The sequence below is a fragment of the Micromesistius poutassou genome, assembly GCF_964030765.1.
Source record: "Micromesistius poutassou genome assembly, chromosome: 1".
NCBI classification, from domain to species: Eukaryota; Metazoa; Chordata; class Actinopteri; order Gadiformes; family Gadidae; genus Micromesistius; species Micromesistius poutassou.
Genome location: NC_140271.1, coordinates 14,676,437 through 14,694,951, shown reverse-complemented (window position 1 = coordinate 14,694,951; position 18,515 = coordinate 14,676,437). Strand labels below are relative to the sequence as shown.

The following is an 18,515-nucleotide window of genomic DNA, read 5'->3' as shown; positions in this document are numbered from 1 at the left end:
CAACAATGAAGCGTTGATGTTGTGTGAACCTAAAAGTTGCATATGTTAAAGTGGTTGGTAGACTGGTTAACCTTAGAAAATAATTTAAATGAAATAGATAACAAATAACGCTTACCGTCAGAATTATAATTATAATAAAAACAAATCATTTAACAGATAACACTTTTTTACACCACTGTCTCTAAGCCTTGAAGGCGCAAAAAGAAAACGAAAAAAACCGTAACGTTTTCGAAAACATTAAATGCACATACCTTGATAGATATGTTCATAAGGAATAAAATAAACCTTTACAATGGTGAATAAGTAACCATGAATCAATACTTACCAGTTACGATCACCTTGGTGCCTGCTCCGAATACCACAGTGATTCAGTTTGTATACATGGCCGTACAAAAACCTCCTGACTTGTTGAAGGCGGTGGAGCCACCCTCTCTGTGATGCCTTTCCCAGGAATAACAGGTAGAAACCGGTTTAATCCAGTGAAATCCAAGTAAGAGTCTGTCCTTGCCACGTGGTAAATTAAAATTCCATTTCCAATAAATGCAAAAAATAATCAATGAGTCCTTTTGTTCATCTTTGAGTCACCATCCAGTTCCTTTGGTAGATGAAAGATCCACCGAAGTCCAACGTGTAATTGTCTCCAACTATAAATGAACACAAATTGTGGTAAATAGTTAAATGAGTGCCTACTATCATTATAATGAGCTGTGTGCAAAAAATACAAAACGATCACTTCAACGAAGAACATGAAGCAGAAGTGAGGCTTTTATGAAGTGGGGTTCTTCATGAATAACACACACCTCCTCCTCTATATTACACCCAGTTATAGTAAGAACAGATTCAATGATTTAGCCTCTTCAGTAATATTATTGATCAGTCGAAGGAGAAGCATCCAAAGGGGTTCAAGTAGAATACATGTATGAGTCTAAGACGAACCAGAGGAGTAGAGGTCAGCACGTGTTGATCACACCTGTCTCCTGAATCACAATACACTCCCATCTTCCACCATGCACTGCATTCATTTAATTACTACAGCTCAAATGACTGTTGTGTACAAACTAACGGTTAAGAATTATGTGCTGTTTTCTTTCTTTTCCTTTTTGCAAAACATAAATCATGTGTGATTTCCATCAGCCACTTGCCCGAACATTATCAAATGTATTTTTTATAAACTCATGAATAATCATATTTCATGTATTTAGATGTAGGGTAATCCAGTGACTGCAGGTATAACCCTATCTGAAAGGTTCTGGGCTCAATCCCCTTTGGCCTATACCTGTCAACATCCTTGAGAAGCATGCCTAGTCCTTCATTCTCCCTAATGACCTGTCTCTGTTCACTGTGAGGTGCTTTACATTAGTGGATGTAATAGCAGCACATTTCACATTAGTGTCCATCAAGGAAGGGTTTGAGGTTTTCATTAAATAAATCCGTCATGTGAGAATGTCAGAAATGGTTGGTCATGAAGGCTTCACACTGTGCCTCTGTCTGAGAGAGCAGAAAAGCAGAAGTGCTCTGGGAACAGGTTTTTGTCATGGTGTAAATCACTGTGATACGTGTTCGTTAGCAGAATCATCCCATGTGTTACAGTGATACACTGCTGAGTCTCCTTCCTCCACATTATTGATGATCAAGCGACAATCAGAATCGGTCTGACAAGTAGATGTGAAATGAGGTGCGGAGAATCCAGAACTGTATTCCACATCGTCCCAGGTTTTGTGAAATTGCAGTACAAACTCAGGAACTCCTCCAGGTATCTGTTTATACCATTCAGCAACAAAACCAGTAACACTCCCCAGGTTACAGTCGATGGAGGCCGTCTGTCCTCTGGTCAGCATCACAACAGGAGGCTGCTGTGTCACCACAGTCACAGCGCTCACACCTGGAGGAGAAAGCAAAGCAGAAAGCAGGGAGCCGTGAGAGATGAAGAACTGATGCTGATCAACGGGACATGAGGCCAGAGCTGCAGTGAAGCAGCCTCCTCCTTACATGTGAGAGCGGCCAGGAGAGAGCAGAGAGTCCCCAGCATGTTGTCAGTGTGGAGCGGGAAGGTCTCTGGCTGTCCAGCTGAGAGGTGAGCAGGGTTACGGGTGTGAGGAGAGGAGGAGGAGAGGACGAGAGGCACAAGAACGGCCGGCTTATAAACACACCCAGACAGAGGAGGGGAGGAGCTTTCACCGCACTACTGAGGATGGAACTTCATGTCATGTGTTGTACTCAATCCTCTCTCCTTGGCTGCACATGGATGTGATGAGTGAAAGGGTCAAAGGTCAGAGTTGTCCTGTTAGGATTGAGTATGTTCCATGCAACACGCATGTGGTCATGAATGTGGAGAATCACCTTGTTATTGCACGCCAGTGTCTGCCTTCAACTAAGAAATCAGCCGTTCTGATCGATTAGTGAAGGTTAACAGACATTTGATATGAGGCTGTGTGAGAAGGAGAAGGAGGAGGAAGAGGAGGGACTCTGGGAACAGGAAGAGGAGCCTCAGGTAGAGCTCAATGCACTGATGCACCTCCATGGAGGCTGAGTTACTGGATGAATGAAACATTCAAATGGACGTCAAATACGTTGGGACTTCTAAACATGTTCAAAGATCATTTGGCAGTTGACAACACAAAAAGTTTCCATAGTTGACTTGGCCATCGCTTCTGTTCTGTTTCCATCAAGCTTAGTCTAGTTTGTTTCATCATGTGACACATAGAGACATGCACATGTATGCACACACACATACACACACACACACACACACCACACCACACATATACATACAGACACACGCACACGCACACACACACACACACACACACACACACACACACACACACACACACACACACACACACAAACAGACACACACACGCACACGCACATGCACACACACACACACACACACACACACACACACACACACACACACACACACACACACACACACACACACACACACTTCCATACTTAAGTATTAAGGCCATATCCTTAACTAGCACTGCCCTTGTAAGAGTGAAACAAGACTTCACCTCATAATTTACATAAAGCTATTCATGAAGCGACGAGGCCACCAGGTGCATCCTGGGAACTAGATGGACGATGTGGGCAGGGATGCTTCACTGACCAGGGTGACACTATTATTTACACGCTTACGTTTAGTATAATGTTATAAATATTATAGATGACAGATACATTAATTGAATGAACATGATCTGGAATGCCGATATATAAATCGAAGTGATGCATGGGAACGGAAATTAGTTCAAATTTGTTTCCTTGATCATGGTTAGATGAACACTATGAAGGATGATTGAATTCAGGCATTTAGTATTTTTGTAGGAGCATTATGTATAGTTCATATCATGTCCCTGTTATTTGAGGATTATCTACATTCAATCTTTTTTTCTGAACAGTTGATATCTGAAGTGATTCTTACACACACCAGCAGATGGCAGCACTTCTCAGCCTTTGGGGAGAAAAGTTCAAGGTCGTTCCCTCTGTGAACCTCGCGTTCATTTCCACAGCATAACAACATATCGCATCTTTTATCAAGTTAAGAAATCGACTAATCAAACTCTTTCAATTTGAAGAGCCGGACACAACATTTTTTCAAATGCAATGATTTTTATTGAGTGAACTTTTCTCGACACAACGTACAGAATGGTTCATAGAAAGGTTGTTATTCATGAATGCACACAAGCCCTCATAAGATCACAATGGCATTTTCCTCACTAAATCTTCTAGTGCACAAGCAGCAAGCAAGAAAGACGTCAACGTTAACGTGACACCTATTCTACAGTGTTCCTACATTCAGACATCCTCATCGTTTTCTCAAAGGAGCTTGAACCCACGGTCACTTTACATGTGTAGGTCCTGTCCTCGCTGTCACAACCTGGAAGGGACAGATAGCTGCTGAGTTGGAAAGTCTTGTCGAGGTGCTGAACTGCGGTGCTGGTCCAAGTCCCTTCGGTGACCGGACTCCCGTTGACCAGCCAGCTCACCTCTGCGAAGCCAATAGACATCTGCTGAGCCAGACAGACCAGGGCGGCCTGGCTGGACGAGAGCGGATTGGTGTCAGGACGGTAGAATGTCAGGACAGGAGGAGGGAGGCTGGAGCCTGGAACATGACACATGATGACAACATGAATCAGAGAAATCATCGAGAATGTTCAGATTTTGGTTTTTGACGAAAATACATTGCATTAAGATTCGGTATCAATTAATGGCTAGAAATGTTGAACTTTGGCACCTTGGATTGTAAACTTGTATCTGTTACCAATATGAAGATTGTATCTTCATATTGTATCTTGTATCTTGTATCTTCGTATTTTTTTTAGAAGTGAATAACTATGAAAAATTATTTCTAATTATGGTAGGCTAATAATCGTTGATGAAGCGTTGATGTTGTGTGAACTTAAAAGTTGCACATGTTAAAGTGGTTGGTAGACTGGTTAACCTTATGTGACCGGGTGAGCCATCTCCCTCCTGGTCACTGCATGATGCTCTGCCAGCCGTGCACAGGTTAATTGGGGGGCGGCGCTGCGTGCGTGATTTTAAAGCAGGTGTGTTGGGCACTACTCTCCCTCTTGACTCCACACTGCAGTGAGTCTGTCGGTCGGCGTGCATGCCCATGTCTCCGCGTCGCAATATTAAGTACTTGGAGTGACGGTGAACCGGAGGGGGCGAGCAGTTCGGTGGGCGCGTGCTTGGGTGCAGTAGAGCTCGGAGCGGGACGCGGTAACCAGCGTCTCCCACTCTCCCACTAGTGCTGCACTGATCCATTTGGCGTCCTGGTGTGTTCCAGTCATTGGCCACCACGACGAGGTCCACTCCTGTCCTGGTTCGCGAAGCTGTCCTGGTTCGCGAAGCTGTCCTGGTTCGCGAAGCTGTCCTGGTTCGCGAATAATCAGACGGAGAAGCTCGTACTGGCTCGGGTCGCTATACGTGGCCGCAGCTTCGGTCCAGTGTGGACACAATTCCAAACGAGTGGCTCGCCTGTCTTGGTTGTGTTTTATGTAATTGCTGCTCCTCACGCAGCAATATAAATTTTTAATAATATATTCGTTTGTTTGACTTTTGATTTGTTTCTGTTCAGCCATTCATTGGGTTAAATTAGGATTTCGTTCTTTTGTTAAGTTGTTTATACATAAATTTGTATTATTTGGTTTTGATATTTCTTTTTGTTAATAATTGTAATTGATTTCCCTTTCTTTTAACTGAGAGGTCCCAGATGTCCCCACACTGTGCCTGATCGTAATTTGTGTTTTCTTGTTTTGTACCATAGGTGCTGGGTCCCAGCGAGCGGCAGCCCTTCCCTGGTGGTGGTGTTTGACACAGTTGTGTTGCAGTGCACTGGTGGTTTTAGTTTGCATTTATCCCCTTTTGAGTTTCCTGCCGCCGTGGTAAGCCCAGCCCTGATTGGTGTCTTTTGGTTTAGTTTGCCAGTGTGGTGGTCCCATCTGGGTGCCCTTGTTCTCCCCCTGCATTACTTAGTTTTGTTATTTTAATAATTGTTAAATAAAATTTTATTCTTTTTGAAACCACGACCTCTGGACCTTGTGTGATTCCGGACCTGTGTTGGCCTTTAGAGGGCTATTTCCTGGGGTAGAGTCCCAGGTGGCGTTGTTGGCAACCTACATCACACATACACACGCATACACCAAACACCCTAACACCCGCTCACGCCACATTCTGGCGTTGACGGCAGGATCACATTAAAGGGTCGAGGCGTGGTTTCTTTTTTTTTCTCTTTCTTTTTTTGTTTGTTGTTTGGCGTATTTGGTTGTGTTTTCTTTTTTTTTTTTTTGACAGGCGAGCCTCTCGAGTGGAGAGACTATTGAGGAGCCAGGACAGCAGCGGCCGTCCCAAGAACCAGACTTTGGTATTCTGAGTATTGGTAATACCTCAGTCAGTATGGCGGATGAGGTGCAGCGATTTAGGGATTTAGTGTCACAACTAGAGGCAGACAACGAGCAGCTGCTTCAGGAGCGGGCTGCTTTCCGGGACGTGCCTGGCGGAGCTGCTGCAGGCCCCTCTGGTTCAGTTAGCCATGCCCCGTCTGCGAGTGCTGCTCCTGTCATGGAGCGGCTGGTTGTAGTTCCCAGGGACCGTAAATGCCCCGCGTTTAATGGGAAGACCGGCTTAGGGATAGCTGAGTGGACGGAGGAGATACGGGCATGCATGCGGGTTCGCCACCTTTCAGCAGCCGATCAGGCCCTCTTTGTTTTTGATCACTTGGAGGGAGAAGCCAGAGAGGAGATCAGGTTTAGGCCCCGTGTAGAGCGAGAAGATCCAGTTAAGGTTTTCGCTATTCTGAGGGAACTGTATGGCTGTGCACAGTCCTATGTAACCTTGCAGCAGGCCTTTTTCTCCAGAAGGCAGCAGGAGGGGGAGTCTCTGCAGGAGTATTCCCTGGGCCTGATGGCTTTAATGGAGCAGGTTAAACAGTGCGCACCAGATGGTATACCTAATGCTGGGGATCTTCTGCGTGACCAATTTGTAGAGCATGCTCTTGACAGTTCTCTCCGTCGAACGCTTAAACAGTATGTCCGCAACAGGCCGACAGCTTCCTTGTTGGATGTACGTAGTGAGGCTATCAGATGGGAAAGGGAGGGCCAACCAGGTGGGTTTAGGGGGCGAAGTCATTCGGTACCATCAGCTTATGGTCTCCAGTATGGGGTGCAAAGTGATTCCCATTCACGTCATCCTATTGCTCCTCCCAGGTCGGAGATGAGTGATTTAATGGAAATCTTGAACCGTCAGCAGGCCCAGCTTGACCAGCTCACACAGACCATAGCTGCTTTGCAGGCCCCACGACCACCTGGAAATTTCGTTCGCAGGGGCCCTTTGATTTGTCGAAGGTGTCAACAGCCAGGCCACATCGCACGGGAGTGCCGGGGCCCAACTGTACCTCCTCGTTCACGGGCCAATTCTTTCAGTGGTGCGAACCTTCAGGTTCCCAGGACGGCCTCCTCAGCCCATCAGCCGGAAAACTGATGCCCTCTGAGTCGGCGGGCCTCCGCTCAGATGGGGAAATCAAGGGCTCACAGGAGGAGGTGGTCGCTGATTTGATGTCATCATGTCCAACAACTGATGTTGTGTTTAGTGGTGTTCATGTCCCTTGCTTGGTCGACACTGGGTCTATGGTGTCCACCATTACTGAGAGCTTCTTTCAACAGCAGTTCTCGTCTTGGGGCCAGGATCGGCTTCGGTCTTGCAATTGGCTGCGTCTGCGTGCCGCTAACGGGTTAGATATCCCCTATGTTGGTTACCTGGAGCTTGATGTTGCATTGTGTGGAAAGGTCATTCCTGGCTGTGGAGTGCTAGTTGTTAAAGACCCCCCCGGCACCGCATCGTCTGTCCCTGGCATCTTGGGGATGAACGTCATTCGCAAGTGTTACAGAGAGCTTTTTGGTACTAATGGTCCTTCCCTGTTTGCCTTGCCACCCGTGTCACATGTTCCAGGCCCGGTCTTTGAAGCTCTGCAGAAGTACCATCAGTCTTCGGTCAAAAAGCCAAGCCCGCACACGGGCACTGTGAGGGTCAGAGGTGAGAGGACGATACGAATACCTGGTGGGGTCCTTCAGCTCGTTGCCAGCACCTGCCCTGAGCAGGCCAGTGGCCAGGCTGTACTCTTCGAGCCGTCAGGTTCTGGTCTGCCATGCGGCCTGCTTGCTTCTCCCTGTCTTGTTCAGGTCACCCGAGGCACGGTCTACATCCCGGTGGTCAATGTGGGTACGACAGATGTTCTTCTACACCCTCGGACTTGTCTTGGTTCCCTCTGTGGTGCCCAGGTGATCAGTCTACCTCGGGGTGTGACTGAAGTCAATCCAATCACAGCCAGTGTTTCTGCCCAGGGAGACGCCAGTGTAGCCCAAGACGGGCTAGCATCTGTTGACTTGGGCATATTGCCTGAGGAAGACCAGAGGGAGGTGAGGTCATTGTTGCAGCGGTACCATTCAGTCTTTTCCACTCATGATGGTGACCTGGGGTGTTCAAATCTCATATCACACCACATACCACTGTTGGATGACGCACCAGTCCGGCAGCGTTACCGCCGCGTCCCTCCCTCTGAGTACGAAGAAGTAAAGTCTCACATTAACCAACTTCTTGAGGCCAAAATCATTAGGGAAAGTTGCAGTCCCTTTGCGTCGCCGATTGTTCTGGTCAGGAAGAAGGATGGTAAACTTCGATTGTGTGTAGACTATCGCTTGTTGAATGCTAAGACCCGGAAGGATGCGTTCCCTCTCCCTCGCATCGAGGAGAGTTTGGATTTGCTTTGTGGTGCTCGTTGGTTTTCCACGATAGATCTGGCTAGCGGGTACAACCAGGTTCCAGTTGCAGAGGACGACAAACCCAAAACAGCGTTCTGTACACCGTTTGGACTTTTTGAGTTTAATCGGATGCCATTTGGGTTATGCAATGCCCCGAGCACCTTTCAGCGGTTAATGCAGAGAATGTTCGGAGGCCAGCAAGGTCAGTCCTTGCTTCTTTACCTAGACGATATCATAGTCTTCTCCTCGTCGGTCAGTGAGCACTTGCAACGACTGGAGGCCGTTCTGGGCCGGCTCCAGCAAGAAGGCTTGAAAGTTAAGCGGGAGAAATGTGCATTCTTTCGGCAGCAGGTCAATTATTTGGGGCATGTCATCTCCAGCCAGGGTGTCTCCACCGACCCTGCTAAAATCGAGGCCGTGGCAGAGTGGCCACGACCACGTCAAGTGGTTGAGTTGCGGTCATTTCTTGGTTTCGCGAGTTACTACCGGCGTTTTGTAGAGGGCTTCGCAAAACTGGCTGCCCCCCTCCACAAGCTGGTGGCGACTCTTGCTGGCACGAAGTCTAGGAGAGGGTCAGGACAGGTCTTGGGTGATGCTTGGACATCCCACTGCGAGGAGAGTTTTGAGGCCCTTAAGTCTAGGCTGATTTCCGCTCCTGTGTTGAACTATGCCGATTTCTCACGTCCCTTCATTCTGGAGATTGATGCGAGTTATAGTGGTTTGGGGGCCGTCCTTTCCCAGGAGACAGAAAATGGCGTAAGACCGGTGGCTTATGCTAGCAGAGGCCTTCGGCCCACGGAGCGCAACATGAGCAACTACAGCTCGATGAAACTGGAGTTCTTGGCACTTAAGTGGGCCATGTCTGAAAAATTCCGTGACTATCTGCTGGGGCACAAGTGTGTTGTCTTCACAGACAACAACCCACTGAGTCATCTTCGTTCGGCCAAGCTCGGGGCTACCGAGCAGCGATGGGCTTCACAGCTTGCCATCTTCGACTTTGAAATAAAGTATCGTTCAGGTCGCAGCAATAAAAATGCAGACGCACTCTCCCGTAAGCCTGAGGTTGTATCCAGCGCCACCGAACAACTTGCGCCTGGTACAGCAGTTCCCAAGGTCCTTCAGGAAGCGTCAGGTCCAGTGTCGGGGGTGACGCTGACCCAGTCCATTGTCTCTGTCCTCCCAGGCCATTCCACTGTCGACATTGGCTCCTTGCAGGAGGCTGATCCCCTCCTGAAGGAGGTCCTGTCTTTCTGGAAGAGACAAATCCAGCCTTCTGCAGCTGAACGGCGTCAGTTGTCACGAGCCGTCATGGCCGTGTTACGCCAGTGGGACCGCCTGGTTGAACATGAGGGGGTGCTGCATCGCCGGATCTTCCACCCTGATGGTGGAGAGGAGATTTTTCAGCTTCTCCTACCAGCCATTCTCAAAGAGGAAACCTTGACACAACTTCACCAACAGCATGGTCATCAGGGCATTGAACGGACCACCGAATTGGTCAGGCGCCGTTGCTATTGGCCAGGAATGTCCTCAGACATAAAGAGATGGGTACAAGAATGCGAACGTTGTCAAGTTGCAAAAGACTCTGGCTCGACACCACATAGCTTCATGGGCCATTTGTTGGCATCCAGGCCAAACGAGATTGTGGCTGTGGATTTCACGCTGCTGGAACCTTCCCAGAGTGGCATTGAAAATGTTCTTGTCATGACCGATGTCTTTAGCAAATTCTCTATAGCTGTTCCCACCCGGGATCAGCAGGCTTCTACTGTTGCCCAGGTTTTGTTGAATGAATGGTTCTACCGATATGGTGTCCCGAGTCGCATTCACTCAGACCAAGGTCGTTGCTTTGAGAGTCGGTTGATCCAACAACTTTGCTGCTTGTATGGTGTCACCAAATCCCGCACCACTCCATACCATCCTGCTGGGAATGGGCAGTGCGAACGGTTCAATCGAACGCTCCATAATCTGCTTCGCACCCTACCAGCATCACGGAAACGGGACTGGGCCTCTTGCTTGCTACAGCTGCTTTTCAGCTATAACAGCACGCCTCATCAGGGAACCGGAGAATCCCCCTTCTTCTTGATGTTTGGGCAAGAGCCACAGCTCCCCATTGACTTCCTTCTCGGTCGGGTCAAGGACCCTGTTCCAGGCGAGGTACAGGATTGGATCATTGAGCATCAATCGAGACTCGAGATAGCATTCGAGGGTGCTAGGGAGCGGCTGTTAGCCGCTGCAGGCCGCCGAAAGGAGCGGCATGATCAGAAGGTCAGAGAGGTGCCACTCCAGGTCGGTCAGTTGGTATATGTGCGGGACCATGGTGTTAGGGGTCGGCACAAGATCCAGGACATCTGGAGTTCTTTGGTCTACCAAGTGGTGAAAGCTTCAGGTCAGGGAGCAGTTTACACCGTTGCTCCTGTGGAGGCTTTACATCAAGTGCGGACAGTACACCGTGACATGTTGAAGGCTATAGTCAGGCCAGAGCCACTTGCGCCACCTCTAGAGGGGCAACCTCCCCCAGCTTTGCTGGAAGCTGATAGCGACTCTTCTGCTGGTGATCTTTACCTGTTGGTTCCAGAAACCCCGTTGCCCCTCACCCCAGTAGTGCCAAGCTCAGTTGACCCCTCAGGCCACCTTTTGAGAGGCCGACAAGAAGGTGGGTCCAGCTCCGGTACAGCTCCACAGCTGGGAGGTCCTGGACCAGTCCCTTGGCGCTCACCTAGAGAGCAACCAAGTTTTAGTCAACAGGCTCCGCGTCGTACACCTCGTTCAACTGCTGGTCAGCACCCAAATGTCTATCGCCTTCCACGCTCTGCCGGTCAGGTAGATGACGTTGTTGGTGAGCGGCCCATGCTTAACGCTCAGTCTGCTTATTTTAGGCCTTGGAGCTGAGGTTTGGTCGAGGTTCATCGTTGGGGCACCGATGAAAATAAAGGGGGGGTAGATGTGACCGGGTGAGCCATCTCCCTCCTGGTCACTGCATGATGCTCTGCCAGCCGTGCACAGGTTAATTGGGGGGCGGCGCTGCGTGCGTGATTTTAAAGCAGGTGTGTTGGGCACTACTCTCCCTCTTGACTCCACACTGCAGTGAGTCTGTCGGTCGGCGTGCATGCCCATGTCTCCGCGTCGCAATATTAAGTACTTGGAGTGACGGTGAACCGGAGGGGGCGAGCAGTTCGGTGGGCGCGTGCTTGGGTGCAGTAGAGCTCGGAGCGGGACGCGGTAACCAGCGTCTCCCACTCTCCCACTAGTGCTGCACTGATCCATTTGGCGTCCTGGTGTGTTCCAGTCATTGGCCACCACGACGAGGTCCACTCCTGTCCTGGTTCGCGAAGCTGTCCTGGTTCGCGAAGCTGTCCTGGTTCGCGAAGCTGTCCTGGTTCGCGAATAATCAGACGGAGAAGCTCGTACTGGCTCGGGTCGCTATACGTGGCCGCAGCTTCGGTCCAGTGTGGACACAATTCCAAACGAGTGGCTCGCCTGTCTTGGTTGTGTTTTATGTAATTGCTGCTCCTCACGCAGCAATATAAATTTTTAATAATATATTCGTTTGTTTGACTTTTGATTTGTTTCTGTTCAGCCATTCATTGGGTTAAATTAGGATTTCGTTCTTTTGTTAAGTTGTTTATACATAAATTTGTATTATTTGGTTTTGATATTTCTTTTTGTTAATAATTGTAATTGATTTCCCTTTCTTTTAACTGAGAGGTCCCAGATGTCCCCACACTGTGCCTGATCGTAATTTGTGTTTTCTTGTTTTGTACCATAGGTGCTGGGTCCCAGCGAGCGGCAGCCCTTCCCTGGTGGTGGTGTTTGACACAGTTGTGTTGCAGTGCACTGGTGGTTTTAGTTTGCATTTATCCCCTTTTGAGTTTCCTGCCGCCGTGGTAAGCCCAGCCCTGATTGGTGTCTTTTGGTTTAGTTTGCCAGTGTGGTGGTCCCATCTGGGTGCCCTTGTTCTCCCCCTGCATTACTTAGTTTTGTTATTTTAATAATTGTTAAATAAAATTTTATTCTTTTTGAAACCACGACCTCTGGACCTTGTGTGATTCCGGACCTGTGTTGGCCTTTAGAGGGCTATTTCCTGGGGTAGAGTCCCAGGTGGCGTTGTTGGCAACCTACATCACACATACACACGCATACACCAAACACCCTAACACCCGCTCACGCCACACTTAGAAAAGAATTCAAATGAAATAGATAACAAATAACGCTTACCTTCAGAATTATAATTGTAATAAAAGCAAATAATTGAACAGATAACACTTATTTTACACCACAGTAAAGTTACTAAGTGGTAGTAGTGTACTAAGCCTTGAAGGCGTAAAAAGAAAACGAAAAAAAACGTAATGTTTTCGAAAACAGTAAATGCAGATACCTTGATACATATGTTCAAAAGGAATACGAAAATAAACCTTTACAATGGTGAATAAGTAACCATGAATCAATACTTACCAGTTACGATCACCTTGGTGCCTGCTCCGAATACCACAGTGATTCAGTTTGTATACATGGCCGTACAAAAACCTCCTGACTTGTTGAAGGCGGTGGAGCCACCCTCTCTGTGATGCCTTTCCCAGGAATAACAGGTAGAAACCGGTTTAATCCAGTGAAATCCAAGTAAGAGTCTGTCCTTGCCACGTGGTAAATTAAAATTCCATTTCCAATAAATGCAAAAAATAATCAATGAGTCCTTTTGTTCATCTTTGAGTCACCATCCAGTTCCTTTGGTAGATGAAAGATCCACCGAAGTCCAACGTGTAATTGTCTCCAACTATAAATAAACACAAATTGTGGTAAATAGTTAAATGAGTGCCTACTATCATTATAATGAGCTGTGTGCAAAAAATACAAAACGATCTCTTCAACGAAGAACATGAAGCAGAAGTGAGGCTTTTATGAAGTGGGGTTCTTCATGAATAACACACACCTCCTCCTCTATATTACACCCAGTTATAGTAAGAACAGATCCAATGATTTCGCCTCTTCAGTAATATTATTGATCAGTCGAAGGAGAAGCATCCAAAGGGGTTCAAGTAGAATACATGTATGAATCTAAGACTAACCAGGGGAGTAGAGGTCAGCACGTGTTGATCACACCTGTCTCCTGAATCACAATACACTCCCATCTTCCACCATGCACTGCATTCATTTAATTACTACAGCTCAAATGACTGTAGTGTACAAACTAACGGTTAAGAATTCTGTGTTGTTTTCTTTCTTTTTCTTGTTGCAAAAACATAAATCATGTGTGATTTCCATCAGCCACTTGCCCGAACATTATCAAATGTATTTTTTATAAACTCATGAATAATCATATTTCATGTGTTTAGATGTAGGGTAATCCAGTGACTGCAGGTATAACCCTATCTGAAAGGTTCTGGGCTCAATCCCCTTTGGCCTATACCTGTCAACATCCTTGAGAAACATGCCTAGTCCTTCATTCTCCCTAATGACCCGTTTCTGTTCACTGTGAGGTGCTTTACATTAGTGGATGTAATAGCAGCACATTTCACATTAGTGTCCATCAAGGAAGGGTTTGAGGTTTTCATTAAATAAATCCGTCATGTGAGAATGTCAGAAATGGTTGGTCATGAAGGCTTCACACTGTGCCTCTGTCTGAGAGAGCAGAAAAGCAGAAGTGCTCTGGGAAGAGGTTTTTGTCATTGTGTAAATCACTGTGATACGTATTCTTTAGCAGAATTATCCCATGTTTTACAGTAATAAACTGCTGAGTCTCCTTCCTCCACATTATTGATGATCAAGCGATAGTCAGACCCGGACTGACTAGTAGATGTGAAATGAGGTGCGGAGAATCCAGAACCATATTTTACATCGGTCCAGGTATGGAAAAAACGTAGTATATACTGAGGAACTCCTCCAGGTATCTGTTTATACCAGCGAGCAGAATTAATAACACTCCCCAGGTTACAGTCGATGGAGGCCGTCTGTCCTCTGGTCAGCGTCACAACAGGAGGCTGCTGTGTCACCACAGTCACAGCGCTCACACCTGGAGGAGAAAGCAAAGCAGAAAGCAGGGAGCCGTGAGAGATGAAGAACTGATGCTGATCAACGGGACATGAGGCCAGAGCTGCAGTGAAGCAGCCTCCTCCTTACATGTGAGAGCGGCCAGGAGAGAGCAGAGAGTCCCCAGCATGTTGTCAGTGTGGAGCGGGAAGGTCTCTGGCTGTCCAGCTGAGAGGTGAGCAGGGTTACGGGTGTGAGGAGAGGAGGAGGAGAGGAGGAGAGGCACAAGAACGGCCGGCTTATAAACACACCCAGACAGAGGAGGGGAGGAGCTTTCACCGCACTACTGAGGATGGAACTTCATGTCATGTGTTGTACTCAATCCTCTCTCCTTGGCTGCACATGGATGTGATGAGTGAAAGGGTCAAAGGTCAGAGCTGTCCCGTTAGGATTGAGTATGTTCCATGCAACACGCATGTGGTCATGAATGTGGAGAATCACCTTGTTATTGCACGCCAGTGTCTGCCTTCAACTAAGAAATCAGCCGTTCTGATCGATGAGTGAAGGTTAACAGACATTTGATATGAGGCTGTGTGAGAAGGAGAAGGAGGAGGAAGAGGAGGGACTCTGGGAACAGGAAGAGGAGCCTCAGGTAGAGCTCAATGCACTGATGCACCTCCATGGAGGCTGAGTTACTGGATGAATGAAACGTTCAAATGGACGTCAAATACGTTGGGACTTCTAAACATGTTCAAAGATCATTTGGCAGTTGACAACACAACAAGTTTCCATAGTTGACTTGGCCATCGCTTCTGTTCTGTTTCCATCAAGCTTAGTCTAGTTTGTTTCATCATGTGACACATAGACACATGCACGTGTACGCACACACACACACACACACACGCACACACACACACACACACACACACACACACACACACACACTTCCATACTTAAGTATTAAGGCCTTATCCTTAACTAGCACTGCCCTTGTAAGAGTGAAACAAGACTTCACCTCATAATTTACATAAAGCTATTCATGAAGCGACGAGGCCACCAGGTGCATCCTGGGAACTAGATGGACGATGTGGGCAGGGATGCTTCACTGACTAGGGTGACACTATTATTTACACGCTTACGTTTAGTATAATGTTATAAATATTATTCACATTCTACGTTCAATCTTTTTTTCTGAACAGTTGATATCTGAAGTGATTCTTACACACACCAGCAGATGGCAGCACTTCTCAGCCTTTGGGGAGAAAAGTTCAAGGTTGTTCCCTCTGTGAACCTAGCGTTCATTTCCACAGCATAACAACATATCGCATCTTTTATCAAGTCAAGAAATCGACTAATCAAACTCTTTCAATTTGAAGAGCCGGACACAACATTTTTTCAAATGCAATGATTTTTATTGAGTGAACTTTTCTCGACACAACGTGCAGAAAGGTTCATAGAAAGGTTGTTATTCATGAATGCACACAAGCCCTCATAAGATCACAATGGCATTTTCCTCACTAAATCTTCTAGTGCACAAGCAGCAAGCAAGAAAGACGTCAACGTTAACGTGACACCTATTCTACAGTGTTCCTACATTCAGACATCCTCATCGTTTTCTCAAAGGAGCTTGAACCCACGGTCACTTTACATGTGTAGGTCCTGTCCTCGCTGAAGTCACCTCGAAGGGACAGATAGCTGCTGAGTTGGAAAGTCTTGTCGAGGTGCTGAACTGCGGTGCTGGTCCAAGTCCCTTCGGTGACCGGACTCCCGTTGAGCAGCCAGCTCACCTCTGCGAAGCCAATAGACATCTGCTGAGCCAGACAGACCAGAGCGGCCTGGCTGGACGAGAGCGGATTGGTGTCAGGACGGTAGACTGTCAGGACAGGAGGAGGGAGGCTGGAGCCTGGAACATGACACACGATGACAACATGAATCAGAGAAATCATCGAGAATGTTCAGATTCAGTTTTTTACGAAAATACATTGCATTAAGATTCGGTATCAATTAATGGTTAGAAATGTTTTACTTTGGCACATTGGATTGTAAACTTGTATCTGTTACCAATATTAAGATTGTATCTCGATGTAATGCAGAAAAATACATAGGCCTAATTATTTTAGAAGTGAATAATTATGAACAATTATTTCTAATTATGGTAGCCTAGGCTAATAATCGTTTTGACAACAATGAAGCGTTGATGTTGTGTGAACTTAAAAGTTGCACATGTTAAAGTGGTTGGTAGACTGGTTAACCTTAGAAAATAATTTAAATGAAATAGATAACAAATAACGCTTACCGTCAGAATTATAATTATAATAAAAACAAATAATTTAACAGATAACACTTATTTTACACCACTGTTTCTAAGCCTTGAAGGCGTAAAAATAAAACGAAAAAAACGTAATGTTTTCGAAAACAGTAAATGCAGATACCTTGATACATATGTTCATAAGGAATAAAATAAATCTTTACAATGGTGAATAAGTAACCATGAATCAATACTTACCAGTAACGATCGCCTTGGTGCCTCCTCCGAATACCACAGTGATTCAGTTTGTATACATGGCCGTACAAAAACCTCCTGACTTGTTGAAGGCGGTGGAGCCACCCTCTCTGTGATGCCTTTCCCAGGAATAACTGGTAGAAACCGGTTTAATCCAGTGAAATCCAAGTAAGTGTCTGTCCTGAGTCCTTGCTACATGGTAAATTAAAATTCCATTTCCAATAAATGCTAAAATGATCAATGAGTCCTTTAGTTCATCTTTGAGTCACCATCCAGTTCCTTTGGTAGATGAAAGATCCACAGAAGTCCAACGTTTAATTGTCTCCAACTATAAATGAACAGAAATTGTGGTAAATAGTTAAATGAGTGCCTACTATCATTATAATGAGCTGTGTGTAAAAAATACAAAACGATCTCTTCAACATAACGTTACCATGAAGAACATGAAGCAGAAGTGAGGCTTTTATGAAGTGGGGTTCTTCATGAATAACAGACACCTCCTCCTCTATATTACACCCAGTTATAGTAAGAACAGATTCAATGATTTAGCCTCTTCAGTAATATTATTGATCAGTCAAAGAAGCAGCATCCCAAAGGGTTTATGTAGAATACATATTTGAGTCTAAGACTAACCAGAGGAGTAGAGGTCAGCACGTGTTGATCACACCTGTCTCCTGAATCACAATACACTCCCATCTTCCACCATGCACTGCATTCATTTAATTACTACAGCTCAAATGACTGTAGTGTACAAACTAACGGTAAAGAATTCTGTGTTGTTTTCTTTCTTTTCCTTTTTGCAAAAACATAAATCATGTGTGATTTCCATCAGCCACTTGCCCGAACATTATCAAATGTATTTTTTATAAACTCATGAATGATCATATTTCATGTATTTATATGTAGGGTAATCCAGTGACTGCAGGAGGTAGACCCCTATCCGAAAGGTTCTGGGCTCAATCCCCTTTAGCCTACCTGTAAACATCCTTGAGAAGCATGCCTAGTCCTTCATTCTCCCTAATGACCCGTCTCTGTTCACTGTGAGGTGGTTGACATTAGTGGATGTCACAGCAGCACAGTTCACATTAGTGTCTATCAAGGAAGGGTTTGAGGTTTTCATTAAATAAATCCGTCATGTGAGAATGTCAGAAATGGTTGGTCATGAAGGCTTCACACTGTGCCACCATCAGATAGAGCAGAAAAGCAGAAGTGCTCTGGGAACAGGTTTTTGTCATGGTGTAAATCACTGTGATACGTGTTCTTTAGCAGAATTATCCCATGTGGTACAGTGATACACTGCTGAGTCTCCTTCCTCCACATTATTGATGATCAAGCGACAATCAGAATTGGTCTGACAAGTAGATGTGAAATGAGGAGCTGAGAATCCAGAACCGTATGTCACATCGTCCCAGGTTTTGTGAAATTGCAGTACATACTGAGGAACTCCTCCAGGTTTCTGTTTATACCAGCGAGCAGTTCGATCAGTAACACTCCCCAGGTTACAGTCGATGGAGGCCGTCTGTCCTCTGGTCAGCGTCACAACAGGAGGCTGCTGTGTCACCACAGTCACAGCGCTCACACCTGGAGGAGGAAGCAAAGCAGAAAGCAGGGAGCCGTGAGAGATGAAGAGCTGATGCTGATCAACGGGACATGAGGCCAGAGCTGCAGTGAAGCAGCCTCCTCCTTACATGTGAGAGCGGCCAGGAGAGAGCAGAGAGTCCCCAGCATGTTGTCAGTGTGGAGCGGGAAGGTCTCTGGCTGTCCAGCTGAGAGGTGAGCAGGGTTAC

The 18,515-nt window shown here is 46.5% G+C and overlaps 3 protein-coding genes across 3 annotated transcripts in view; all 3 read right to left on the bottom strand.

Moving 5' to 3' along the window:
- Positions 1-2,083, bottom strand: part of LOC311364036 (immunoglobulin lambda-1 light chain-like) — a 2,826-nt gene extending 743 nt beyond the window's left edge. The window contains exons 1-3 of the mRNA XM_084484040.1: positions 1,990-2,083; positions 1,557-1,882; positions 326-359 (exon numbers count right to left, since the gene is read on the bottom strand). Coding sequence (XP_084340166.1) covers positions 326-359; positions 1,557-1,882; positions 1,990-2,029 — 400 coding nt within the window. The 5' untranslated portion in view covers positions 2,030-2,083. The remainder of the gene's footprint in view (positions 1-325; positions 360-1,556; positions 1,883-1,989) is intronic.
- Positions 2,084-3,675: 1,592 nt separating this feature from the next.
- On the bottom strand, positions 3,676-14,474 carry LOC311364405 (immunoglobulin lambda-1 light chain-like). The gene is made up of 4 exons (XM_084484332.1): positions 14,376-14,474; positions 13,946-14,268; positions 12,714-12,747; positions 3,676-4,108 (listed from the first exon to the last, which is right to left on the bottom strand). The coding sequence occupies exons 1-4, from the start codon at positions 14,413-14,415 to the stop codon at positions 3,780-3,782; spliced, it is 726 nt and encodes a 241-aa protein (XP_084340458.1). The 5' UTR covers positions 14,416-14,474; the 3' UTR covers positions 3,676-3,779.
- A 1,234-nt stretch (positions 14,475-15,708) lies between these two features.
- Positions 15,709-18,515, bottom strand: LOC311350535 (immunoglobulin lambda-1 light chain-like). Its single transcript, XM_084470569.1, has 4 exons — positions 18,417-18,515; positions 17,984-18,309; positions 16,732-16,765; positions 15,709-16,128 (listed from the first exon to the last, which is right to left on the bottom strand). The coding sequence occupies exons 1-4, from the start codon at positions 18,454-18,456 to the stop codon at positions 15,800-15,802; spliced, it is 729 nt and encodes a 242-aa protein (XP_084326695.1). The 5' UTR covers positions 18,457-18,515; the 3' UTR covers positions 15,709-15,799.

What these genes read in the sequence shown, in the direction of transcription:
- LOC311364405 (XM_084484332.1), bottom strand. Translation starts at nt 14,415, where the DNA reads ATGCTGGGGACTCTCTGCTCTCTCCTGGCCGCTCTCACAT. An exon ending in TCTCCTGGCCGCTCTCACAT is followed by an intron (nt 14,269 to 14,375) that starts GTAAGGAGGAGG and finishes TTTCTCCTCCAG; the next exon opens with GTGTGAGCGCTGTGACTGTG. An exon ending in CACCAAGGTGATCGTAACTG is followed by an intron (nt 4,109 to 12,713) that starts GTAAGTATTGAT and finishes GTCATGTTCCAG; the next exon opens with GCTCCAGCCTCCCTCCTCCT.
- LOC311350535 (XM_084470569.1), bottom strand. Translation starts at nt 18,456, where the DNA reads ATGCTGGGGACTCTCTGCTCTCTCCTGGCCGCTCTCACAT. An exon ending in ATAATTCTGCTAAAGAACAC is followed by an intron (nt 16,766 to 17,983) that starts GTATCACAGTGA and finishes TGAATCACTGTG; the next exon opens with GTATTCGGAGGAGGCACCAA. An exon ending in CACCAAGGCGATCGTTACTG is followed by an intron (nt 16,129 to 16,731) that starts GTAAGTATTGAT and finishes GTCATGTTCCAG; the next exon opens with GCTCCAGCCTCCCTCCTCCT.